We start from the raw sequence: 26316 nt of genomic DNA, 5'->3' as shown, positions 1-26316 counted from the left end.
AAGAAACACGCACACTTTGAGAGGCCTTCCGTGGACTAGTTTCACAGTCCATTTGGAGGGAATTTTCTTGCAGACATGGTTTGGTTGTATTCAGTGTGTGCCATTGTGCCTTAATGGCCTTTGCTAATGTAAGTTGTTATGCAAAGATGCGCCAGTGGGTTATGGTCAATTTATAATGTTGATGTGATATTTGTTTTCCAGGTTTGAGAGAACCAGATGAGAACAGTGAAGGATATCCAGCTAAGACCAACCACAAACTGCTGAACCATACTCAGCCCAAGAAGAGGACACCCAGGGTAAACATAAATACCGTCACATTTCAATCCTCTTTCTCTGTCTCGTTTATTTGATGCTTTCGGTCAGCATTAAGGAGTCGATCTTTTCCTGCCCTCCTCGAGACCTTTTTTCCAGTCATCACCAGTACGCTGTTCAAAGTCATTGAAGTGTTGATTAGATAAGCCAAAGCTAACCTAGAAATCAAAGCATGGTTTGTAATAAACTTGTTATCTAATCGGGAGCGCTAATTAGAGGGATTCTTGATGTCTGCTTACATGAACAGTATATGTATATATAGTATAGTTTCAGGCTGATCCAGATGGAAACTGTGAGTCTCTGTGAATGAACCTTTATTGTGGCGTCTGCTCTCACAGGATGACCACAAGCAGGAGGACGATTCTGTCAACAAGAGGCGGCGAAAGGGCAACCACTACCTCACAGAGGTAAGTTCAGCAGGACGTCAGACATGTCACCGTTGTTCACAAGTCCCACTTTGCTCCGTGTGACGCAGCATGTGGCTCCCATTGATCCCACTCTCCTCCTCCCTCTCTAATCCTCTCCGCTGTCCCCGGCACGCCACCAGTTGTCTTGTCACAGTGCGCCTCCCGCTGGCGAGGACGGGGAGCTGCGGGAGAACAAGGTGCGCTCCATGGCAACACAGCTGCTGGCCAAGTTTGAGGAGAACTCTTCGACTGCGAAGACGCATAGCAAGGTGAGAGACGGACCAGGCCAGAAGAGACTGTTTTTGTATACGTTTGTTTTTTTTATTTTTTATTACACTCGTGTTGTTCACATGGACACATGACTTTTTTGTTTGTAAAGAAAGGCCTAAATGAGACTAAATATTTAAGGTTGACATTTATATCCTCTTTATTTACCTGTCTAAATGTACGAGGTTTGAGTTCAAGGAGAAGATTATTTCTTCCACTTGTATTTTAAGAAGATTAATCTTTTGATTTGTATTCGATAGGGATGATGCAATTTAACATAGTTTCAATACAGAGCAGGAAACCTATGTGCTGCACAGACGATTTATAACTATGGTTAATGATCAACTTATTAAAAGCTTGCACTATGTGACCTAAAGACCTTAATAGATATGACAGAGATCATATGTGAAGTTGTTTCTTCTAAAAAATAGTTTTCAGACCACTATAAATTTAGAGAGATGGTAAAATATGCTTTTAATTCAGTGGCATTTCAATTTCAGCTTTTATTCAGTGGTGGTTAAATAGCACAATAAAATATGAAGTTTCTAACAAGTTAAAAAATATTACGGCCAAGTATTTGCTTCCATACACAAGTACTAAGATGGATTAGATGTAATAATAAAGCTGTACTTAAAGCACACATCTTGCAGGTGTGTGTCGGTATCGCTTTCTCATGAATAAATATTTGGGAATCCAACAAATAATAATAATAATAATATTAATAATGACCGGCTACCCCCCTTACTTCCGGCGCCTTTGCTCAGACAACACCCATCTTCTTTAATTCAGCTCTACGTACCTGAAAAGTTTATTTCACTCTGTGAACCTAGCATATTTGGCACAAAAAAAGATTCCTCTTTTCCTGTGGTCTCAGTATGTTAAGGTTATTTCGCTACCGTCACCATGACGTCGCATTTACATCCTAATCGTTGCCACTCTATCGGCTGCTATTCTTCTGCAGACTTTGTTCAATACCCTTTTTTCCTTTCCTTGCATTCCCTTTCCTTTCCTTCCTTCCTTTCCTCTCCACCTTGCATCAGTCTGATGAGGACCCATCCGATCCCTCCTCCTCTCCTCCTCCGTTTCCTCCTACCACGCCCCATCCTCGCTCAGAGGAGGAGGACGAGGAAGAGGAGAAGGAGAAGGAGGACGAGGAGCAGGAGGAGAGTGAAAACCCACGTTTCGCAAAGCCCAAGAACGACCCCCCTCCTCCTCCTCTGCCTCCCCCTCGCCCCAAGTGGCAGGTATGCCTCCCCCTTCCCAATTTTTAAAGGAGCCATGAGCACCATATCAGTGTGTAACATTTGTATTTAAACTATAATCCCATGCTTCTTCATCTCTACTTCCTGTTTCCAGCCCTCCGTCTACCTCCGCCTGCTGGAGAATCCCACTTCCGTGGCTCAGCAAACCGCTTTCCTCTGCTCCCCCCAATCCTCTCACCCTCAGAGTCGCTCTCCTTCCCCCTCACGGCCTAAGAGTCCGTTTAGTCCCCCCCGTACGCCTAGCCCTTACGTCACTGAACATTACTACCCAGAACGCACCTCTCCCGACTTGGGAGAGGTGCATTTGAGCAGTCGTTTCTCTACTTCAAATGGTGACCATTCCTCTGAGAGCTCAGCGCAGCAGGTGACTTTCAAGCTAGTTCTGCATATTATTCTTCATAAACTTAAAAAAAACCCTCATCTTTTTATCCTGTCTGATTTTACCGCCACCCGCTGTCTGTGCAGAGCAAAGTCCAGAGAGTCTCTACTAGAGCATACTCTGCCAGGAGTATAAAGGAGAGAGCGGTCCTCCTGTCCTCCATGTTTGCTGGGTCCAGCAGACCTCCTCCTGCTCCTCTCTCTGAACCACAGGTCGTGTATTGCGCCGACCTCTTTGTGGTGCCGAACTAACGTCACAGTTGAGACTGCTGCATGTTTTTAATGGGCTGCATCTTCAACATGTTGCACAATGCATGATGGTTCCATGCACAGTCAGTGTTCCATTTGCAATTAATACTAAGACTTTCAGATTGATGACGTGGCTGCATCATCATAAAAAACTCTACTGTGATTGGTGCATTTCAGCTTGTTGAATTTGAGGGCTTGTTCTTTTTAACAATTAGCAATGGAGAGGAAAAAGATTACGTTAAGGGACTTTTTTTTTCCCCAAGGAGGCCAATCATGACCCAACCTACTGTGTCTCTGATTGGCTAGTGGTCTTCGCCTTTGGGGGTTGGTTAGGTTTAGCTATGAAGAGTGAAATTGTTTGGGGTAAGAGTTTCAGTGTAAGCCAATCAGAGGCTGGCCATTCCTTCGCCATCCTAGAAAAAAAGAAAACGCTTTGCTCAAAATGATTTTTGTGGTTCTGACCTTTTCTATTTCTATAAGCAAATGCAATTAAAATACTGGCACTGTAGGGCCCTGGTAATTTAATTTTCTGAGCCCTAAAAATGTATGTATGGCATCAGGACTGTGTTTGTGTGTGTGGTTTCATCATATTTGAGTCTGGCAACAAGAGCAATTAACCCAAATATAGCTTTTCTCTGGAATGGTGCACAGAAATACATGTTATCACTTTATTTTTTCCAACTAAGCTTTTTTTTGAAACAAAAGCAAATTGATTTCAATGTCACTGACTTTGAAATTCACTTCAGCTTTTAATTTGATGTGATACAGCTATTTTCTCTTTAGTTTCATCCTTCTGTTCTACTCAGTCTCAAATTTCTGTTTGACTCTTCCTCTGTAGGTGGGACATTCTACCTCTACACATCTTTCCTTCTCCCCAACTCCTGCTCCTTCTGCCTCCGTATCTAAGAGCTCCATCGTCCACCCTGTAGTCCACCCTGTAGTCCACCCTGTAGTCCACCCTGTAGTCCACCCTGTAGTCCACCCTGTCCCTGACCCCACTGCCCAGGCCTGTTTCTCCTCTGTCCCCCTGTACACTGCTGGACACAAGGACAAGATACAGAAAGACTCCTCTACTCCCTTGTCTTACACCCAATCTGTTGGTGATTCCTCCACAAGCAACAACAGAACATCCGCTGCCCTTTCTTTGACTTGCTTTGACAAGAGCCAGGAGATCTCCTCTCATGTCTCTGATACTAGCTGTGAAAATGAACACAGCAGGTCATCTCCCCATGCACTTTCTGTACCCCGTAAGGAAAGCTGTGAGAAGATTCACAAGAGCTTTCTGAATAATCTGGAAAGTGAGAAGGAGAAGGTGCACAAAACTGCTCGGGAGACATTTGAGAAATTAGCCAAAAACGATCACATGGAGGTAACAGTTTACTTATTCGTATCGTCCAGTACTAATAACCTGCAGATGTCCAGGGAAAGTGTTACATACAAGTGGCGTTACTGAAGTATAGAAGTTAAACTAGTGAACGTTTGGCTTGAAATACCTACGCATGTGGCTTTACCTAAGTAGGGAAGTCACAAATAACTGCAAAAGTTGTCTTCCTTAAGTACGGAAGTTGCGTAACAAATAACGCAAAACTTTTACGAATGTTGTTACTTGAGTACTGAAATTACGTGACATAAAAGTCAACTTTTGGGTTGAAACTATTTAACGTTTGGGTTACAATAAATATAAAAGTGGCATTGCTTACGAAAGTTACATGAAAAATGAGTCAACATTTGGGTTAAAATAACAACGCATGTGGCGATACTTAAGTACAGACGTTAAGTGACAAATGACTTCTAGTGTCACACAGGAAACTGTTAGATTAAAAACTGTATATGTAAAGGAGTAAAGAAAGTGTTGTTAGACATTCTTGGCATTCTGTTTTCATACAATAGATGTGAACTGATCTTTATTCTGGTGTTCATTTAGTGCAATGGGAGCTGCACTCTTGAGAACCCTAGAAGAATCACTCAAAAGTCAGTTGTTCGCTCTGAGAGTTGTCCGACTGGAGCTGCTAGTTACATTAAAGAGGTACTAGTTGATACCTAAGTCTAAATGAAATTCCATGAATTCAAAGTAGATCATGCTTGTTCTGCATTTTCATCCGTCTTCTTTCTAACTTCTGTCTGTGGTTTCCAATTCCTTCTTTTTCCCTCTCCCCTCCGACCCTCTGCTCCTGTGTTTCCCCGTTGTAAACGTTAGCGTACAGTCGGAAAGGTATCATCCATCATAGATGCTAAAGCTCAGAAATTGGCCGTCCTGTATGAGACGGACCACAGGCCCAATGCCACACCGGTAAGATGCATGTGGATGTTGCAGAGACAAAACTAACGCAAAGTTCTATGTTGTTTTTTGAAAATGGAAGTGTAGTACAGTTTAGATGTTAAAACAGCAGCGTCATCACTTGGAAGATTACGAACTCGGATTCGAATGCATTTTGTTAATTTTGAAGGTTTTTTTCTGTCGTGTAACTTTTAGCTTTGAAAAGTTAATGAAAAAAGAAAAAGACAGGAGATATCTGTCTCTTCAGGCTATAGTTCCCTGTCCTCAGAGGGCTCCTATGGCTGAAAGGGTAAATGGGTTCTGCTTTGCCAAAACAGCGACTGTGTCTGCAGAAATGAGAATGCTTTACTGGACCTGCTGTGTTTGCATACTGCAATGTTATTTGCTTCTGCATGCAGTTCTAGCTTACTTTAAGTCTTCATTAATCACTGCTTTGCCTAAAGAGCTTGTTAGCTACAGTTCAGCTAGAAGGGGTTAGATGGTGATGAACAGCTTGATGCTAACATGACATTACTGATAGCGGTGTGGATTCTAGTCACATGATTTTAACTCAAGTCTATGCGACCTTCGGATGCTGGTAACCTGATATTTGTGTTTATAAGTTGGAGATGTTGACTTGTGTCTTTAAAAGAACAGTTTAACGTTTTGGGGAAATGCGTTTATTTACTTTCTTGCCGAGAGTTAGATGAAAAGAACGATGCCACTCGCGGGTTTGGTAAATATGAAGCTTTGGCCAGCAAATGCCTAGCTTAGCTTAGCATATAGACTTGAATCATCAGCAAGCCAAGCCCCCTGAAAGAAGGCCAGGCTTTGAAGACAATTTCCGTAGTGGCCAAACCGTGGAATTACAACTTTTAGGTCCTTCAAGTGATCCCATTGGGCCAAGACTTTCTCCCATTGACTAACACTGTGGGAAAAGACGTCTGTAAGTCAGCCGCTAATTGTTTTAAGGTAAAACTTCCCAGTATTAAGTCCTTAATGAACTGTAGAAGTTTGACTTTCTGACCAAAAGTCAAACTTTTTAGGCACTGAGCAACTTTCCTAGAAATGGCAAACGGCTGGCTTAACTCTGAAAAAGCTAGTTTAACTCTTTTTGAAATAAACAAATGTTGTGGATATACATTGTGGATTGTGTACTTCCTGCAGTCCCCGATGGTGACAACAAAACAAAAATGAAGCTTCAAATATACAAGACTTGTATCAATCTTTCTTGGGAAGAAAGACAATAAGCGTGTTTTGCAAAATATCAAACTATTGCTTTTAGACTTGAGACTAACCTTGGCCTCTAGTAAAGCCTGGACTGACACAGATAATGTATTGCTTTAGTATCCTGGTACAATAAAAACGTCCCCACTGCAAGGTCAGTGGATTATCATGTATAACTGGGACGGTAACGGTTTTATGTGCAGTAAAATTAGCCCTTGAAGTCTCAAATTCTTTTACATATTGCTGTATAACACAGCTGCTAGCCTGTAGTTATTGACATAATTCAACTTGGCAAGACCACCTTTTATCTAAGTCATAGATAAAGAGTGAATTGACAGAATTTCTTGTTCCTTTCCTCACAGATTTTTATGGCAAACAGGTCCAACATTTTCTACAATAGGTGCAACGGCTTTTTACAGTTTACCAAATCACTGCTGGACCATGTGACTAATGTGTTTCGCGTACTTTTTGCAGCCATCTTTCCCCAAAAAAATCAAGAACCGGCAGCAATAAAGATCTCTCTAACCTTGTCTTGGTCTTCTTCCTCCTCTCAGTGTGTGGCACGTAAGGACTTTCCTCCCGTGCTCGGCGGCAGCGACATCTGCCACTTCTGCACCAAGCGGGTGTACGTGATGGAGAGACTGAGCGCCGAGGGCTACTTCTTCCACCGCGAGTGTTTGCGCTGTGACGTCTGCAACAGCACCCTCCGCCTGGGAGGGCACATCTTCGACTCGCAGGAGGGTGAGTTGGGCTCAGTGTAACTATGGATGCTCTCACCTAAGTGTCTTTAAAACATAGAGGTGGGATTTTAGTTCTGTAGATATAGTTTAATCCCTCCATCCAATGAAACACTAGAGACTTGACTTATTGTCTCTCTTAGGCCTGTTTTAGCTCTGTTGTTGGATGACCTCTTACTTTAAGAAGTTTAGTTCAGAGGTTTCAACAAACTCCTCCAAAGCTGGAAACGTTCTTTTGTGTAATTTTTAGGAGATTTTTGATTATCTGTGTGGATATGTGATTTACGTGTGCTCCCTCTACAGCAAAGTTCTACTGCAAGATGCATTATGCTCAGCGTCAAACCAGCACTCACATGGAGAGGTTCAGAAGGAGAATGGTAAGGAACACTGCTGTGATTAAATACAAGCAAGAAAGAAAACAAAACCAAACCTCAACAAAATATTTGTTTTAATGTGTTTGCATCCGAAGAACTTGCCGTCACTCCTTTGTTCGCTCGCTGCCATTTAACCTCTACGTAATTAGCTGGCGCGCTGCTTCTCAGCTTCAGATTTGTTGCTAAGTAATTGCTAAAGGTGTGATATTTGGGAGATGGGAGTGACCTGAACAGATGGATGCTATTATCCTTGACACAGAATCCAGAGCAATTATATTTCTTGTGTGCCCCATGGTTTATAAGAAACATAAATAATGCTATGCAAGTAGTCATAGTGGTGCTATTGGTAACCTGTGTGAATGTGTTAGGACACCATAGTGCCTAGTCAGTTGGAAATGGGCGTGGCCTATACTTAAAGGTTTGTTTTGATCCGTGCTTTGCTCAAGGGCTTATGAGTAGCAAAGTAAAGGCGCCAGCCGTAAATGGTTTAATCTGTCAAGCAAATGCTCAATTGGCACCTCTGTAACGAGTATGATGTCTTTAATTATAATGGAATCACAGTCATTCATTGTTTTACTGTAGGTTTACCTATAGGTGAAAATTAATGTTGATATCTGGGCATGTCTGCCAAATTTGGCAACTATAGAAAAATTACATGAGATATCCTAAAAACAAATACACAAGTCGTTTTTGTAGTTTTTCAAATATGGTATGTCTGTCATTTTGGTGAAGATTGGATGACATGCAGGATCAGAAGTAAAAAGAAATACACTAATATAAAATGTTGGAAAATGCAGTCAGTTAGAAACACGATCTTAGAAAGCCATGCATAAGAGATCTTTCTTTGAAGCGATTTGCCAGGGTAAAATTATAGTGAACCTGTGTATCAATTAATGTCTTTAGCATATACTGTATAGTGCTTTGAGATTACATTTTTGATGGGTAAAGTATTCCTTTTTTTCCAATTTGTTTGGAGAAAAAAAGATCACCAACAGAAATCACCTCACAGGGGTTGTTATTGCAGACATCGCCCCAAACTGTGGAAACAGTTATACTTTTAACCTTAGATGTGTAGAAGGCTGGTTCATCATTTTTCCCTCCTGTGTATCTGGATCCTTGCAGGACGACCAACGGCACGTCGCACATTCGTCAATTGACAGCGGGGTCTACTCGGCGACGGGCGGCATCCAGCTCCAACCTCCAGGTACCCTGGTTTCCTTGCTTAGGCGAGGCCTGAGCTGGCCGCGGCGTGCCAGCCGGGCCGTGTGTGTGTTGCCTCGGCGGCTGTTGGGAAGCGTGGGTGATTCTCTCACAGCCGCGGGGCGCCACGTGAGGAGCCGCTCGTACGACTACGCGTTCCTGTACGAGCTGCTGAGCCTGGGCTGTCCTCTGCTCTGCATGATGCACGAGGTGCTGGGACAGATGTCCCAGGAGCCCCAGCCGGCCCAGCAGCAGCTTGTCGGCCACCAGTTCTGGTAGAGAGGGGCTTGTCTGGGCCAGTTTGACCTGACAGGACCCCATGGATATGAATGTCCGCTTGTGTACTGTAATGAAACGGGTTCATAAATGCAAACATTTTGAAACCAAATACTATCTGTTCTTCTTACATTCCAAGTGTCCTTGGTCATTTTAGTCAAAAGTGTTATATTAAGTAACTTAGCCATGAAAGTGCTTCATCTGATAAGCTTCTGCTGCTTGTATTGAGTGCCTGGTGTGAATTTTGCCTGCAGTTACAGTGAGACGGCACAACAAAAAGACTGTCAAATAGGTACTCTGATTATATTGTGTATTTAAGTGTTAAATCGTACATGCTGGGTCGACTTTAGGGGGGATGCATGTTTAAAACGCTGCAGGCTGTTTATAATCAGCCCAGATTCCCTGCTACGTGGTTGTTCACCGTCAGGGTCTCCTGGTGCTGTACCCCTGCCGAATGCATCTCTGACTCACAAGGGCTTGTTCCAGGCTGCTAATGATGATACGTATCAGACACATTAGGTCTCCTCCAGTCGTTGGGGCGACCAATTGGATTTTCACAAAATGTTAAACCCTGCCCATTCTGCACTTCAGACTGAGCTTTGAAGTAACTGAGTATATTTAATTGTAGTGGAGTAACCTGGAACAAGCCCTCTGACTCTAACCTCCAAAGCCATCTGGACTGTGTGGTTTGGTTTCAGTGAGCTATAATTATGTCGGACTGATCCACATGGTTGTCGTTGACTCTGCTTGCTGCATCTTAACTCTGCACCACAGGGATGTGCAATGGAAATTCCAAAACAGTATTACAAACATTTCTTTTTTTGTTGAAGGCAATTGACTGATTTCACTTTATATATATTTAGGGGCTCATTGTTTATGTTTTATTTATTTATTTTTTACAGTGAAAAAGCATCTGGCAATTTATTTTGAATATTTTAAAATTGTGAAAATTACACCAATCTTACAAAAATCATAATCATAATCGTAATAGAAAACTGGATACTAAAAGTAAACATTTTTCCATTCAACCATTTATAGTCTTATTTTCCACTTTGGAATTCTGTGACAGAATCAGCAAATCAATTAATTATGTTTCTCCTCCCTTGTGTTACCGGAAGACTTTTTTGTTTATCTGCTTGTCCCAAGAGAACGTTTATTTTCAAAAAAAAAAAGATATTTGCTTTTTTTTGCAACAGAAAATTCAACAGCTCTTGTTGCGTTGGTTTGAAAATCTATCTGGAAGTCAGTTTAGAATCTGTCTTTTTGATAAGATCCGGATATTTTTTGACAAAAAGCAGTACAAGCCAAAAACAATGAGCTTAATTTATAACCCTACCAGGCTGTTTTTGTTTTCTTTTTTTTCCCCAGTGGTGAATTTATGTGCTTGGGAAAAAAAGCCACAAAAGAGTGTACATTCCTGACTGAGTGAAAATATTTCACTGTGTTGTTTTTGCATTTCTTTTCTTTTGTCATTTCTGATAATTTTTTGTTCTTGAATATTCTATGTTGTACATGACGCCAAAGGTGAATTAATTGTGCAGAATTAAGGGTGATTTCTTAAATTGCACTGTTGAAGTACTGACCTGTTTTTGGGCAGTTCTCACATTTCAATGTATTATTGTAATAGCTTTATTTCCAATAGTGTGATTCCTTTTAATTCTCTGCCCTCAGTGTTCCTTTACGTTCTCCATTCTCCATTTTCTTTTTCCCCCATATCTCACTCATTTTCTTTTTTTCAAAATTCATTTTACTCTCTTTTGTTCACTTCATTTTGTTCAGTCTGTTTCAAGTTTCCAATGCTGCACCCTCTGATTGGCTGATTCCTGCCAGAGGGGGGGAAGGTGATGATTGGCCGGCTTTGGTCATGAGATCTTGTCGTGTTGCTTTTGCATCCGCTGCCCCTCTAGCTCCGCCCCCTTTCACCTAACCCAAATTAACCAATCACAAACCAGCATGTACAGTATGGCATGCAGTTCGTTCGGTAAAGGTGTTATGTGTAGCATCGTGATATGTTAAAAATAATTCCAAATTAGATATTACACCTTGGTTAAATTACAATAAACAAATTGCATCACCTTTTGTTCATCTCTACCTAATGCCCCTCATACCTTAAATGAAGGCGTTTCTCAAATATGAGACCATATGCCCTTTTAAAGGACCATTAGTAGGATTTAGGGGGATCTTTCAGCAGAAAGAATATAATTGAATGCATAACCACCTGAAACAACAAATCGTTTTGTTTTCATTGTCTCAGAATGAGCCCTTCATCACTTCAAAGGGAGCGGGTCCTCTCCCCGGAGTCCGCCATGTTTTTACAGTAGCCCAGAATGGATCAACCAAACTGGCTCCAGAGAAGGCCTTTCGACTTATTTTGTTACCCGAAGGCCACCGTAGTTTTGTCTGGAAAGGGAGGGGTCACCAGATGGGTTATTCTATTGGTTGCAATCTTGAGCCTCACCGCTAGATGCCTCTAAATCCTACACACTGCTCCTTTTAAAGTATGTAGCTGGTGTTATTCTATAATTTAGTTATATATACAAATTCCATGAAAAGCTTAAAACCAACAATGTGCTAGTCTATTTCTCAATACTTTCCAACTTCCTTTCCCTGCCTGTTTGGTCATTTGTAGCTACGCTAGCACTGTGGCTCTAGGGACGGTTAGGGACAACGTTAGAGGGTTGGTCCACCTTCTTGGTCCATCCTGAAATATCTCAACAAATATTGGATCAATTGCCATGAAATTTAATACTGACATTTAGGGACCCCAGAGGATGTAGCCTCTTTTTTTGAGCCTCTTACTATTATGTTGCTTTACCAGCAGGTCAAACCTTTCACTTATCCAGTGAAATATCTCCACAATCTGCCAGATCAATTGGCTGCAGATTTTGCTCAGACATTCATGGTTCTCAAAGGATAAACCCTTATCACTTATGTGATCCGCTGACTTTTCCTCTAGCGACAAAACTTGAGTTTCACATTTGAGTTTTTGAGTGAAACATCTTGACAACTGCTGTAGGGATTGCCATAAAAGTTTATACACACATTCATGCTCCGCAGATGATAATTCCAAAGACTGATCGTTTTTTGCACTTTTAATGCGCCATTATCAACTCAAAATTCAAATTTGTCCAATGCTTTTGGTTTATGACCAAATACGTGTAGACATTCCCATTAGACTCAGTTCTACTTTGTAGGGCTAAAAAGCAATCGTGCAATCTAAACATAAGATTGTAAACTTCACATCATCACAACATTAGCAAGTTAGCATGCTGACGTTAGCAGCACAGCCTCACAGAATCGCTAGTGAGATGCAAGACTTTTAGTCTTGTGTTGTTTAATTGTTTTGTCCCTGATTTAAATCCTTTAATGTGACAAAGTTTGAAATTTTTTGCTTGCAATGAAAGATCAGCGCCCTCAGTGCCAAAAAAAAACAGATTATAAACAGATTTATAAGTCAGACCGAGTGGCAAAAAACTTAAGTGTAGAGGTCGTTGGAAGCTTGCAGCGTTGGTTTAAACGATGCACATGTAGCACCTTTCAGTTGGTTTGGCGTTCTGTTAGTTTGGTGTCGTATCGCCCCGACCTAACCCCACTAACACTCATGTTGTGCTGTGCTCCTCCCTAACACCAAACCCTCCACCTGAATGACCCTGGATTTATGCATTTGATTTATTTTTGATGCATCATCAGCAGCCGCCTCCCCTCCTCTTGTCACGCTGTTTCGAAGGTAACAAACGTGTCCACGTTGTCTGTGGTCTGTCTGTGGTTCCCTCTGTTTCAGAAGGAGGCCTCCCCCGCTCAGAGCCCCTCTCCAGATCCCTCTCCTGCACCTCCTAGACTTTGCTCAGGAGATCAGCAGCCCTTTACATAGCAGCTTTTTTGCACAGTGCCAGACACTTGGTTTGGCTGAACATTTCCTAGTAGTGTTCACGATGAGTCTTGAAGCAGCCTGCAAGCCTTGTTATTTATTTTCCACATTGATAATTACTGTAAAATTGCTTAATTTATGATATTTATAAGCTGTAAAAATATATTCAGAAATAAATCCACTTTGATTACATAAATAACTTGCTTCGTGGTTTGTTGCCAATTAGCTGAATTGCGTAATTTTAGCAATTCCCAAGAAACCCAAGTTTGTTTTACGTGATCGGTTTAATTTTCTTTTACCCACAAAATTAACAACTTCATCAACAAGCAAATCCCTTTTTCCAACAGTTTTTAACTGGCTTAACTTCACCCTTCATAAATCCCAACCACAGCTTTTGTTAACACGTGCTTTGTAACATCTGACAAACTGCGGATTGAGAGGGAGGCAAAGCACCAGGGTTAGATGGCTTTAAAAGCTTCCCCCGCCAAAATAAAAGTAACTTTAATGTAACAAGAAAGAATTGACGTTTAGTCTATATGCAAAAAGCTTGATCACAATCAAAAACTGTTGAGCATTAATCAAATTACACTCCAATCTACCTGAACAAAATTGAAGTGAATCACCTGTTGGCTCTCCTCATGGGTTCTGCTAGTGGGCTCTGCTCTATCCTTCCCTCTGGGTTTATGGTATTTGTGTATCACCTTGTAAAAGTGTCATTCCAACATTTAGTCGAAACCCCAAAAGTGGGAACGTCTTTTCAGCCGATAGGCATACTTTTGTATCGGGGTCTTTTTCATTTTCTTTGCTGTGACCAAGTGGAATCATCTGTGGAAAAGATTCTGTACAATGTTGACTCCGTGACTCTGTGAGTACTGTTATGAACACCTCATGTAGTTTGTCAGCACTCATGTTGTTGACAGAAGTGGATGTTTTAACTCTGTGTGAGCTGAGTGGAGCTTTAATACGTCATGTGATTTACTTTCAAAAGTAGAAAACTATATATTCGTTATTTTCAATAATATTGAAAGAATATTAAGATGTGTATGCTGCCTATTTGTTTGATACCTGGCATGCTGCGCTGATTGGCTCAGTTAAGGGGAACAAAAATATTGCATCGGTTGTTAAATAAGTTATCAAAATAAGATCACATAGAATAGCTTAAATGTGTGGGTATTGGTTAAAGAGATTTAATCGTTTTTAGGAATTGTTCAGTTGTTTTTTTTTTACTTTCCCATATTCAGAAACTAATAAATTATAGAGATGCACCGATGCTGTTATCAGATCCAGCTATTTGAGTCAGTGACAATGGGCCGATAAATACATTTACATCTATGTATCTATGAAGCCCAGGCATTGCTATCGGGGATGAAAAAGTCAGATTGCTGCATCCCTAAAACACCTGTTTTAGATAATCTAGAGCCCAAGAAGTTCGGTATCAGCTAACCAGGCAGTGCAAGACTATGCATGAAATGAGCTACGTGCTAGTAAATGTTTATTGTGACTTGTATGTGTGTGTTATGAGCATTAATTCAAAGCCAGTTAAAGCTAAATGCTCACATGCTGTTTTGTATTTGCAGGTGCGGCCTCCATCTTGCATTCACAGCAGCTTGACAAAGTTCAGAGAAGAGTTCCTGAAGATACGGAGATGGCTGTTGAAGCGCTGGATGCTTCCTGTTTAGTCACGCCCACAACACAGGATCCTCCAGAGGTCAAAGGCCAGAGCCATGACGGTACCAAAGGTCAGGACTGTTGCTGTTTGGTCTGATATTCTCAAGGGTGTAATATTCAGAGAAAAAACTAAGAATGTTTAAGAATGTTCTCAGACATTAAAGTGTTAAATTACGAAGAAAAAAATGAATATCCTATGAGATGATTAAATCATAAACTTGCGGCGAAAAAATCTGAAATTTTCTATTAGTTATTTTATGAACATAATACTGACATTGTTATGCGGTGACCTTTTCCTCATGTTGGACCTGTTTTTTTATTTTTCCAAAGGGTTATCAGATAAAGTTCCATGAAGGATACATATATAACTTTTTTCATCTTCTTTCGATGTTCTTTTATGAACACAAATATGTACTAATATAATTAATATAAATTGCACTCGCTGGCTCATGTTATAGCAGTCTTTCATGGTGGCGTCTGTGGTGTGATGATGCTGATCCAACTTTTAAAGTGAAGCGATGTAGTCCCTTGTCAATGACCCTACGAGTTTTTCTCTCATAAATCTGTTACTTAAATCTCAAAGATTGAGTTTTTTAGAATGTATGATTTTATAATCTCACAGAATACTAATGTGTTTTTTTCTCATAAATTTGTGAGTTAATTCTCATAGATTTCACACTTTAATCTCATAGAATATCCACGTTATTTTCTCAGAAATTTATGACATTGCGTAATTTTTATGTTTTTTTTTACGGAATATTACCCCTCCCCTGGATCCCAAATTGTTCTCATTTTATTTTTCAACCTACAATGGTCCTAATACTCTGTCGTTATATATACCTATTGCTATACCAAATGAGTGACAGTAGGGCACCAGCATTAGTCATTCAATCTTTTAGTCCTTTTAGTTCTAAAATGTTCTTACTTGCACACATATACAGAAGATGTCTTGTAGATTGAGGAAAAAAAAGAAGAAGGTATGAATCACTCAGAGTAGCTGATCCAGCCTAGTGTTTTTATTTTAATGTGAGAATTGTATTCATTTATGTTTTTAGCCGCACTAGCAGCATGTCTGTAGGTTATTGCATGAAAGGTCCACTACTATATCTCTACAACTAATGGATGGACTCACCTACCGCTTAAAGCCTACCGATGTTACACTCTTTAAAACCAACGCCCCCTTCAGATTTACTGGCAAGACCCTGTTCTTGACTTTAGTCATTGATATCTCCGCAGTGGCTGAATGGATTTTTACCATTCAATTAACTGCAATTTAAACGTCCATCTCCCTTTGTTGTTATGCAATTTGAACTGTGAAGCTAGCCTTGTCAAATCTGTTTCAACGAGGACCCTGGGAACACATGGATAAACCCCGGACTGGGACTTGTGCTGTTATCATGTAACGCAGGACTCTTTCTTATTTTTAACCTCCTTCCCCTCGTCTCTGTAGATCACTGTAACGCCAAACAGAATAGTCGATGGAGACGGAAGATCAAAGCGAGTGAGTACCTCTAGTTCTTATTTTATCCGTCTGTGCTTTGCTTCTCCGCTCTTTATTTCAACGTTACTGTTCTTCACTGTATCTTCATTTAGGTTTGATGGAGAACTGAAGCCTGTCTCTATTATTCTTTCTGTAATTTGTTGTTTTGTGATCATCCTTGGGATTTCTCGTCATTATTGATCAAATCTTATTAGTATATTTATAGTGTTAGCGTGGGTTCTCTCCGGGTTCTCCGGCCTCCTCCCACAGTCCAAAGACATGCAGCTTAGGTTAATTGAAGACTCTAAACTGCCCATAGGTGTGGATGTGAGCGTGAATGGTTGTCTGTCTCTATATGTGTCAGCCCTGGCTGCAGCCCCCCCGCGACCCTTAACAGGATTAGCATTAGAAATAATTATTAATATTTAGTAATGAGGCTAGAATAAAAAAACACTGTTGTAATGCAGCATCTACAACACTAGATGTCAGCGTTGTCTTTACAGCAGTCATTGCCAAAAGGTCATTTATTTTCCCTTTTTCATCAGAACAATTGCTCAATGGGCTCGTTTTTTCCCCCAAAAATCAGATCACTTGTTCTGTCTAACACGGCTTCACCACTGTGAGGTAAAGTTAGTGCTTCACAGAGGTTGTAGTTCAGTGGATGCACCACAACACCTGCTGTCTGTATAGGCAGGGTTGGTAATCTTCTTGATAAACATTTTTGATATTTTTGTGGGTAAAATCTGGTATCTGTGGCTGTTGCAGGACTGTCATAAGATCGTCCAATCATTTCATTCAGCCTGAATAAACTGATTGGACGGGCTACCTGCATGTATTCTGCACGTGCACTCATCACCCTAGTCTTCCACAAGCTGCTAACTCGACAGCACTGAGAACATAACGTTAGCCATGTTTACCTACATAATGATGATTTATAGGGGGAGTGGCTTAGGAGGGAGGCCTGAAAGCTGTCAGTGTTGTCTTGGCGACTTTCTTGCTCGATTTAGCAACTTTTGGAACTAGCGAAATCCTAGCAAAGAGTTTGCATCACTGGGCTGGGTTTGTCGGTTGGATAATTTTTAAAGTGGTTTGGTTTCTAAAGATTACCAACCCTACCTTTTAAAGATTCTTCTCTGTTTCACATTTACTACATATGTTTATTGTGATACATTAAGAATATATTACAACATGTGTAATACACTGGTGTAACCGTATTACATTTTTTTTTTAAAGCAGACATTTTGACTTTGTAGTTATAGCACAGGTGTCCCAGTAAGCCCTGACAGTGAGACAGTGTACACACTATACCAGGATCTCGAAGCTGAAGTGGCTAAATGGAATCCAGCCATCCGTTATTTATATTATTTACACCTGACACAAACCTCTCCAAAATGAAAATGTGTAGTATTGCAATGAGCATGTTCATGTCCATAGGGAAGACATCTAAATGTCTGACCGTCTCTAAACAACTAAAGGTGTTCCTTTCTTTCCCCACGGCAGCATTCCCTCTGATCTTCATCAAGCACTTCCAGAGAAGCTGGCTTCAGGACAAAGAGGGACCGGAGACCGTCCCCGAAGCGGACTCTGACTTTGAGGAGGTCACTACAGCAGAAAAACAAACTGTATGTGGAATTCATTCTCAATTTATCGATACTCGCCACATATGGTGTACTTTCATTGAGAATTATGTCAATACAGTCAAAGCAACATCTTCTGCGTCATTTATCGATATGTTTTAATTACCTTGTGTTGTGCAAATAGAATTTTGGTGCACTGACAAGATCCTCTGTTCTCTCAGAACTCTGACTGCAGTTCCGAGACATCTGCCGATACCCAGAATCCCTCAGAGGAAAGTGAGAAGACCGAGGAGGACTCGGTGAAGACGACGGAGACGGCCAGCAACTCCTCCGCCCAAAAGAAGCGCTTGATGCTCTCTCTCTCTGAGAAAGAGAAGCTCCTAAACTGGGACATGCTGGTCACACAGGAGGAAGCTCCGATAAACACCAAACATTCACATCAGCACAAAGACCAGGTGGAGTCATTTAGTAAAGAATCAATATTAGTGTTTCTAGAAAAGAATAATGCTCGACATGAATTTATTTCCTCTGCTTTTTCTTTCTCTCGCTACTCCTTTTGGTTTAACGCAGCGGTCCAGAGACGGTGATGTGAGCACTGATAAGAGGAGCTAATTCCACATTTTTTCCCCTCCGTCCTCTGATGTTTTTTATCAGGTACAAGCAGAGGCAGGAACAGATAAGCTTCAGACGGACTCGGGCCAGAGCGGGGAACCGTCCCCGAGCCAAACCTCCACCCCGTCCCCCACCACCTTCCAGCTCATAGCGGACGCCTTCAGGAGGACATTTAGTGTGACCAATCCCTCCGGCAGGTCCAACACTGCAATCCCAATGTTTGTACACACTTTGTTCACAGTTTATTTTTAAGCAGTGCATAAGCTTTTAAACTCCTCTGGTTTTTAAGTTAGAGGGAAGATACTGGTATCATATGAAACTACGTAGCATTAGGCAGTCGTTCCCAAAGGATGGGTCGGATTTTTAAAGTATTTAATGTGTGAGAATGTTTTCGATAACATGGATAAAAACAATGTTGTGATTATTCAAACATACATCTTTTCAAAATGGCTAGAAAACAAACACAAATTCCCTCTTTATAAGGCTTATTGTGAATTGGGTTGTAATGTTTTGACATTTTTAAAAAGTTGGCTCCCAGAAAAAAGTTTGGGAAAGTCCTCCATTGGTTCCAATGACGCTGTGCTAGCTTGTCGGGAAAGGCGCATCGGGAAGCATGGCTAAGTTTTGGTGCGGGAAAAAACCTGAATAGTCCCTTGACCTCTCACCTCAAGATATGTGAATGGAAATGGGTTCTATGAGTACACACGATTCTCCTCTCTACAGATATCCCCACTTTATGATAATCCAATGCAGTTTGGGGGCAAAAACAATGCAGTTTTTTGCATGTGGGTATAAATGTGTTATTTTTGCCTATTCTAAACATTTTTTTAAATTTGAATATTTCTGCATGTATTCATGTGTGATGATGTTAGTCACCATAGTAGCCATTGACTTCACTGTTGAAAATGACCTGTTGTGACCTCTAGGATGATCACAGCCTCATGGAACTTTACAGCCACAAATAAGAGACCTAGAGCATTCAGAAAGCCTATGACTTTCCTATGTATATTGCCAATAAGATGGTTTCTGAGCAGTTTACAGAACAGAGGTGCTCGCCAACCAATCGCTGAAAAATGCAATCTGGTTTGATACCAAATTACACCAGGGATTTTTTTCTATGGTATTCCTCAAGGTCTTGGCTTATTCATGTGGTACTTTAGACGGGTTTTTGATTATTCTTTTTTTTTTTTTGAGTGGTAAAAATGCTTAAATCTGACCCCAAATATGTGAAAAAAAACTGTAATTAACCCCCAAATAATGTCTCCAAAAACTTATGAGAAATAATAGAGCATTGAAATTGCCATCATATGCTCTCATCACAATTTCTGAAAGCAATTCAAATTGCATGTCCATTATGATTTTGGGTTTACCAGGAGGGCTAAACGGTACGGCTCCCGCAACCAGAGGCCCATGTCAGAAGGAGCGTTGAACTTCAGCTCCCTCTTCAGCACTGCCGGTCCAGATCTACAAAGAGATGAGACAAGGGCCGGCAAGTGTGAAGCCCACTTGGCATCTGTAGGGGCCGATCCGTGGGGGGCCGGGCGGGACCTGCCCTCTCTGCTGGAGCAGGTCGACCTGAAGGGACGCAGAGACTCCGGAGGGGTGTTCTCCGACAACATGGCCTCGCTGCCCGGCAGGAAGGTCAACCTGTTCTCGTCCCTGAGGCTAAGGAAGAGGGAGGAGTCAGAGGGTGAGGGGCAGGACCAGGATGGGCAAAAGGAGATCAGGACGATACTCACCAACATCCGAAACAAAGGTCAGCGCAGCGAATTCCTGATCACATGATCTATTAAACCCGCATGAGGAAATGTTTTTCGCCACTGGGGGGCAGTGCAACAAGCACAGCACCGACATATAAATGCATAATAAAGAGGCCATGTGTCAGATGACCTGGGGAACGTAAATGATAAGGGTATTTTTTTAACCCAATTTTCCCAAGTTATTGCGTCTAAGTGACTAAAGGGAACCACAATCTTTTGTCCAGTATTGAGGGTGAACGCTTCAGACGGCAGCTGCTAAATGGGCTTAGATGTAATTGCTCATGACAGCTCCTCACCGCCAATATACATCCACTAAAAGTGCTTGTTTTTGCCACCGACCGGCTCCGATTGTTATAATTATGGGTGACCCATAGACTGTATATAAGTATTCGACGTACTCATCTTTAACGTCACCCATTGGTTTTTGGACGACCGTTATGAAGCTTCGAGTGAGGTGATTTCGCCGTCGCCATCTTATCCAAGTTGCCCTGAGCAATCGCATTGCGGCCGGTTAGGCTGCTGCCGTCTGTAGTGTTCTCCCTCAATAATGGACCAATTTTAAAATGAGTTACCCTCTACTCTAACTCCATAGGGAAATATCTGCCTTTAAGTGTCATGGATAGATTCACACCATGAAATACTATCAGCTTTACAAAGTCACACATGGAAACTGTTGTTTTGTACTTTTTTTTTGTTGCAGAAACTCAAAATGTTACTTGACTATCCTCACTTTTTCATTTATTTTACTTATACCCAGCCTCCAGACAGCAGAATCTTGAAGAGCCCACCTCCAGTGATGAAGAAAATGAAAACCTGACATCCAATCAGAAGGTTTGTACAGACCATGTACTGAATAGAGCCGGGGATCGCACTGTATTTGCATGTGTGTCCATTTTCTGAAATGTTCTGTGTACTTCCTTTCCCAGCTGTGTCCAGAGAGACAGAGAAGGAAGCAGGAGAAGACGGTGGCCCAGCAGGCCAAAAGAGAAGAGCTGAAGAGACTCCACAGAGCTCAGGTACCGCTCTCTCTGGCCCTTTAAGATTCATTTATTTGTAATGGAATGGTTCAAAAGAGAGCGCTTCTTGCCATTGAAAGGCCAGAACAGATTGGGCAAGACAGGCCAGCAGATGGCGATAAAGCAACACTTATGGATGCCAAAAAACTTAGAAAACCGTGAAGCTCAGCAGAAGAAGAGGAAAATGGGGCAAGGGGCGTCAATAGACAACAACGTTTGGGGCGGTTAACGGGCCCCTTACAAGTGATTCAGATAATCACCTCTGATAAATGCCTTTTTTCTAAGAAAAACTTTGAGATCTGAACTTTTCAAAAATGGCAGTAGTAATGGTGCCAATTGCTATATGAGCCCCACGTAAAGGTCTTCTTCGTTATGGTTTGCTCTAAATAAAATCTAAATACAAAATGAGTTGCTTTTGCTACATCAACTATAAAAACTAATAATTAATAAATGATATACAAATGATGATTGCTTGGAAATATCTGTTACAGATGTCCAATGTCAATTGTTCATGTAACAATACCATAGACTGTATATAAGAAGTGGAAATAGTGGCTGTGACATTAACCATGTCGTTATCCATTTATGAATCCAACACAAAAAACTAAAACAAGTGACGGCTTCTTTTTTTTACTTTGATTTTTTAAATATTTAGTCAGGAAGTTATAGACTTCTTTGCGTGTTGCACTTTAACAAATACTTTAATAAATATGTAAAAATTGACCATCAATATAAGTGTTGTTGTTTTTTTCCACAAAGTAGGCTATTTTGGAAACTTGTTTCTTTTTATTTTCCAAAACACACACGCACACACAAAACACCTCTTTTGATATTTAATCTTGTATCCATGGCATTAAATCAGGTACTGCCATCAAAAGTGTATTTGCTAAATTTATCAAGTGCAAGACACAAATTAGTGGTCCTTGTCACACAAATATGACACATTGAAAATGTTTTTGCAGTTCCAATTTTCTTACCTAAGCATAAAATCCAACGTACAAGCTAAAAACAAACAAGCTGATTTTGTTAACAAATAACAAAATAATTACTTGTTTATTCAAATTTTCCGATTTGGGATTCTCTTTTGAATATGAAAAGAATGAATTATAGAAAAATCTAATGAAAATAAAACATCAACATCTCTTTTCATCAATGATGTCCTGTTAGCGCTAAATAATTCATTATAACTAGTTTCTGCGGCTCCAACAACTGTTGGATTATCCAGAGCAGAGGGGAAAGAGAGAGAAAAATCCTTACGCCTACATGGTAAAGTGGTGGAGGCAGAGCCCTCAGAGAACGACATCTGAAAACCTGGACAAACAAGCACTCCCTTTGATCATGTGTGTCACATAATGTCCCATTTTTTCCCCCCTTTTTTTTTTCTTTGCCCAGGTCATCCAGAGGCAACTGGAGGAGGTGGAAGAGAAACAGAGAGATCTGGAGGAGAGAGGAGTGGCCATAGAAAAGATCATAAGAGGAGAAACAGGTACCCAACAAAACATCACATGGCTGCTTTTAGCGGCAACAATGCGGCTCGATGGAATTCCTCTGTGAAAGCCTCATTCTTCTTCTTCTTCAGCTGCTGTGCTCATACTTTTCAGACCGTACAGACCAAAAAAGCATTGCCTTGCTAACAGTTAATTGCCGTGGTCTCAATAGACAGTGGGACTTCATTGTGGCTCCATCTGTTTACAGTGCTGGCCTTTGTTTGTGTGCTAGTGAATGGTGAGGTCCTGTCAGTCTGACGCAAAGCAGAGGCCCTGTTTGTGTGTTTGATTCCAGTATGCTTTCTTTTTTTCTTGTAATGGCTTTATGTAATTGATGTAAAATTCTTGCCGCTGTCCTTCCCTTCCAACCCTGCTACATCTCCCCCCCCCCTCTTTTCTTCCTCCCTCTTCCCCCTCCCAGAATCACTTCAGACAGATGACGGTGACGAGGCCCAGCTCTACCAGTCCTGGTTTAAACTCGTCCTGGAGAAGAACAGATTGGCGCGCTACGAGTCTGAGCTCATGATCTTGTAAGCGACGGCACCAGATCACACGTGGATTAATGACTTGAATTGTGTGAACTAGTGCAGCCGAATGGTTGGCCCATGTTGTTTAGCTGAGAACCCCTCACGTAAACAACTTCACACTTCCTCAGAAATTCACCCGCCAGTTGTGTCACACATCCAAGTCCCAGGCATTCAGGTTCAGGAAAAAAACACCAGGGGCAGACTTACCTGTTAGACAAGATGGGGGTCCTACTAACTACAAGGGCCCATAAACAGCTATAGATTTATTATCATGTTTAGATATGTAAATAGTGGCACTTATTTAGTTTATTCAAAGTTTATTACAATTGAATATGTTTTTTAAGTAGTACACCACATTGAATTTTTTTTTTTATAAAAGCGCTCCCTTGGGTCCCCAGCAATACACCTGCCAAGTCGATCGGATGAGTGGTTCTCGAGATATGTGAAGGACGCACACTCGTCTCATTGTGCTATATTGTTTTTTAGATATTGTTGTAGTTTCTATTTCTCACCACTAGGGATCACAAAATGTTTCTCCTCTCTCTTAGCGCCCAGGAGCTTGAACTGGAGGACACGCAGAGCCGACTGCAGCGAGACCTACGACAAAGGATAGCAACAGAAGGTGAGGGTCGGAACTGATCAAAAACACCCGAAAGGGTCTGACGTAACGGAACATTAACTCCTTCTCTTCCGCCTCGCTCCAGACACAAAGAAGAGCGCCTCCGAGCTGCAGGAGGAGCAGGCCATCCTGGCGGAGATCATGAGGACGGTGGAGAGACGCGACGCTCTGGTGTCCGTACTGGAGGAGCAGAGGCTGAAGGAGAGGGCCGAGGACAGGGACCTGGAGAGCCTGGTGCTGTCCAAGGGCTACGAGTTCCACTGGGCCCCGGCGGATGACTGCTGGGGACGGGAGAAGCCCGAGTGAAGTATTGAACGCTGGGTGGTAAAGGGTGGAAAAGCACCGCAAGCTTTGCGTAACACTATTTTTAAAGAAACGGCGGAATTGAACCGTACTAGCTTGTGTCTGGCTTCTCCTCATGAAGCTACAAGTCTAGATAATGTGGCGAGGGAGTAAAAGGTCATGGAAGTCTAGGTGTTCATTGACCTTTAAAGAGGACAGCAAAGCTTTCATCTAGTCTCACTTTGTGCTGCTAAGCTCAGAGACTGAGGAAGATTGGAAAAGGAGCGGCTTATAACATGTATTTGACTTCTGTGCTCTGAAGTGCTGACACGGACCTGAAACTGGATGTACAATATGTTTAACCACTTCTTATAATGTGACTGACTGCCTTGTAGCGTTTTATGCCTCGTAAACCATACTGACTGCCTGGTGGCCCGCCTTAAGAGTGGAACACTGTATAGCCTCACTGGATAGCACATGGAACGACTCAACACTTTCCCTGAAATTTTACTGTTCAGCACAGCATGGTTTTGTTTTAAACTTGTGTCATAAAATCTAGAAATGTTAGCTTTATGTCATGCACTGTTTGTCACTTTGTAGCTATGTGTGTGTGTGTGTGTGTGTGTGCGCGAGTTTGAGCTCTCTTATGTGTTTCTTTTTTCACTTTGTGCCGGAACAGAGTCAAATAAAATGCAAAACACCATTGAACACAGGAGAATACTAACTGCCACGTATTTGTGGCCAGCTGGTATGATGTACTTCTGCCAGGTGGTTGGAAATGTCACCTATTTTTTATTTTCTTTACTCCATAGCAACACAAGTTGCAACAAAATTCAAAAACTGAATCACGGGGCAGGAAACTGCATTGGCACATGGTGATGTAACAGCTGCTGTATTTCCTAGAGTGCTGAAGGAATGAGTCACAGAACCTGGAAATGAGTCAACATTTTTTTTCCACTTGCACTTTGTCTTTAAGTCAATGTTCTTTTTTTGGCGGGGTGAGATGGCTGAAATAAGGTGTGTGTTAAACACAAGCTGAAGAGATTTAAAATTTTGTTGTACAATATTTAATACTTCAGTAAACACCCCCTCTCGAGAATTTTGAAGCTTTTGAAAAAGGCTGTTGCTAACAAGTGGCTTAATGAGACCATTAAACATCATCACGCCGATCAAAAAACCAAAAATCATAAAAGCACCATTCATTTGTGAAGATTGTCTCGCAGAACAAAATGTGTAAGTATCATAAATGTTTGTTTGCCAAAGAGCTTGTTTTCTACAATTATCCAAAACCAGTAGAAAAATCCCATCGGCTTTTTGTGGAGGGAACCAGTGCAATTTTAGAAAGTTAGCATCGCACTGGTTCCCTCGACATAAAGAGGTCGCATGAGCGTGAGTATTCACAATGAGGCTGTAAAAGGTGGACTAACAGTTTGTAGTTTAATTTAGCCACTTTTTAGCAACCGCCCTTTTTACGACGCGTAAATACTTCAAAATCCACAAGAAGGGTATTAAACTATGTATTTTTATATCGTACAAAAAAAATCTGTTTAAATCTCTTAAACTCATGTTAACCACAAATGTTATCTCAGGCATCTTACCAAAAACCCATTCAGAAACCCCATTGACTTTGATAAGAGGTAGCCGGAAGTGCAAAAATGCTGACTCGTTGAGGCAAACCACTTTTGGGCATGGCCAGAGATTTGACATGTGTCTGAAAGTGACGATGCTCTTTATTATTTCATGACTAACTACTGTCAGTTAAACTGTGTGTGTTCAGTTCAGCTGGTTTTAACCCTGTTGTATCGCTATGAGTCTACATGAATAATGTGTTTACATTCATTTTAACCCCAGGGTCCACACTTCTCATTTGGTCCCTTGGCCTTAAATGTTAAGTTTGTTTATATTTCGACTGAACGTTGAATTCAGAATAAGTTATGTTTTCAATACTAAAAACTGTATGTTTGTATACATTTCGGTTTTATGCTGCTGTAAGTCTTTTTAAATGGAGAAAATCTTAAATAATAATAAATTCAAAACTTTAAGTACTGTTGTAATGTCTACATATTTTTCCAATTGAGAAATGTTGAGGTTATAACTCTTTACCTTCTGTAACATAAACACCCAAGGTTTTCTAATCTAAACTAATAAGATCAGGATGGACAATTAATTAAATTAATAATAATTGTAAACTATTAATTTAGTTTTTGAACAAGAACAGCAGAGTTAAAAAAAAAAAAAACATTAAAAATGTAGGACTAATGATTAGAACAGCCTATATAAAGTATGAAATGTAACTTATTTTAGTTATTTATGCTGTAAACCAACATGCTAACAGCAACACTACCGTTATCTCATTTTATTTGAGAAGCTAGTAAACCCTGAAGAGCAGAGAAAATAAACTTCTTCATTTCCGATGTAGCATTCAAACATGAAGCACGACCTCTGTTCAATCAATTATATCAACTTCTACTGTG

General features: G+C 41.0%; 1 protein-coding gene across 2 annotated transcripts in view; it reads left to right on the top strand.

The window, feature by feature from the left end:
- mical2b (microtubule associated monooxygenase, calponin and LIM domain containing 2b) overlaps window positions 1-25844 on the top strand; it is a 62614-nt gene extending 36770 nt beyond the window's left edge. Inside the window, exons 14-37 of one of the 2 annotated variants that reach the window (XM_054619336.1) lie at window positions 202-296; window positions 651-719; window positions 860-988; window positions 2027-2230; window positions 2343-2627; window positions 2714-2839; window positions 3714-4244; window positions 4800-4901; window positions 5073-5165; window positions 6914-7100; window positions 7400-7473; window positions 8593-8674; window positions 14392-14553; window positions 15933-15983; window positions 17463-17584; window positions 17761-17994; window positions 18194-18369; window positions 19525-19907; window positions 20669-20742; window positions 20838-20927; window positions 22320-22413; window positions 22836-22944; window positions 23490-23563; window positions 23646-25844. In XM_054619336.1, coding sequence (XP_054475311.1) covers window positions 202-296; window positions 651-719; window positions 860-988; window positions 2027-2230; window positions 2343-2627; window positions 2714-2839; window positions 3714-4244; window positions 4800-4901; window positions 5073-5165; window positions 6914-7100; window positions 7400-7473; window positions 8593-8674; window positions 14392-14553; window positions 15933-15983; window positions 17463-17584; window positions 17761-17994; window positions 18194-18369; window positions 19525-19907; window positions 20669-20742; window positions 20838-20927; window positions 22320-22413; window positions 22836-22944; window positions 23490-23563; window positions 23646-23866 — 3767 coding nt within the window. In that variant the 3' untranslated portion in view covers window positions 23867-25844. The remainder of the gene's footprint in view (window positions 1-201; window positions 297-650; window positions 720-859; window positions 989-2026; window positions 2231-2342; window positions 2628-2713; window positions 2840-3713; window positions 4245-4799; window positions 4902-5072; window positions 5166-6913; window positions 7101-7399; window positions 7474-8592; window positions 8675-14391; window positions 14554-15932; window positions 15984-17462; window positions 17585-17760; window positions 17995-18193; window positions 18370-19524; window positions 19908-20668; window positions 20743-20837; window positions 20928-22319; window positions 22414-22835; window positions 22945-23489; window positions 23564-23645) is intronic. The other variant, XM_054619335.1, reaches the window with a different exon arrangement.
- Window positions 25845-26316: the final 472 nt, after the last annotated feature.

Source organism: Anoplopoma fimbria, chromosome 19, assembly GCF_027596085.1.
Source record: "Anoplopoma fimbria isolate UVic2021 breed Golden Eagle Sablefish chromosome 19, Afim_UVic_2022, whole genome shotgun sequence".
Classification (NCBI taxonomy): Eukaryota; Metazoa; Chordata; class Actinopteri; order Perciformes; family Anoplopomatidae; genus Anoplopoma; species Anoplopoma fimbria.
The sequence above is the reverse complement of the archived record's forward strand: the minus strand, read 5'-3'. Positions and strand labels throughout refer to the sequence as shown.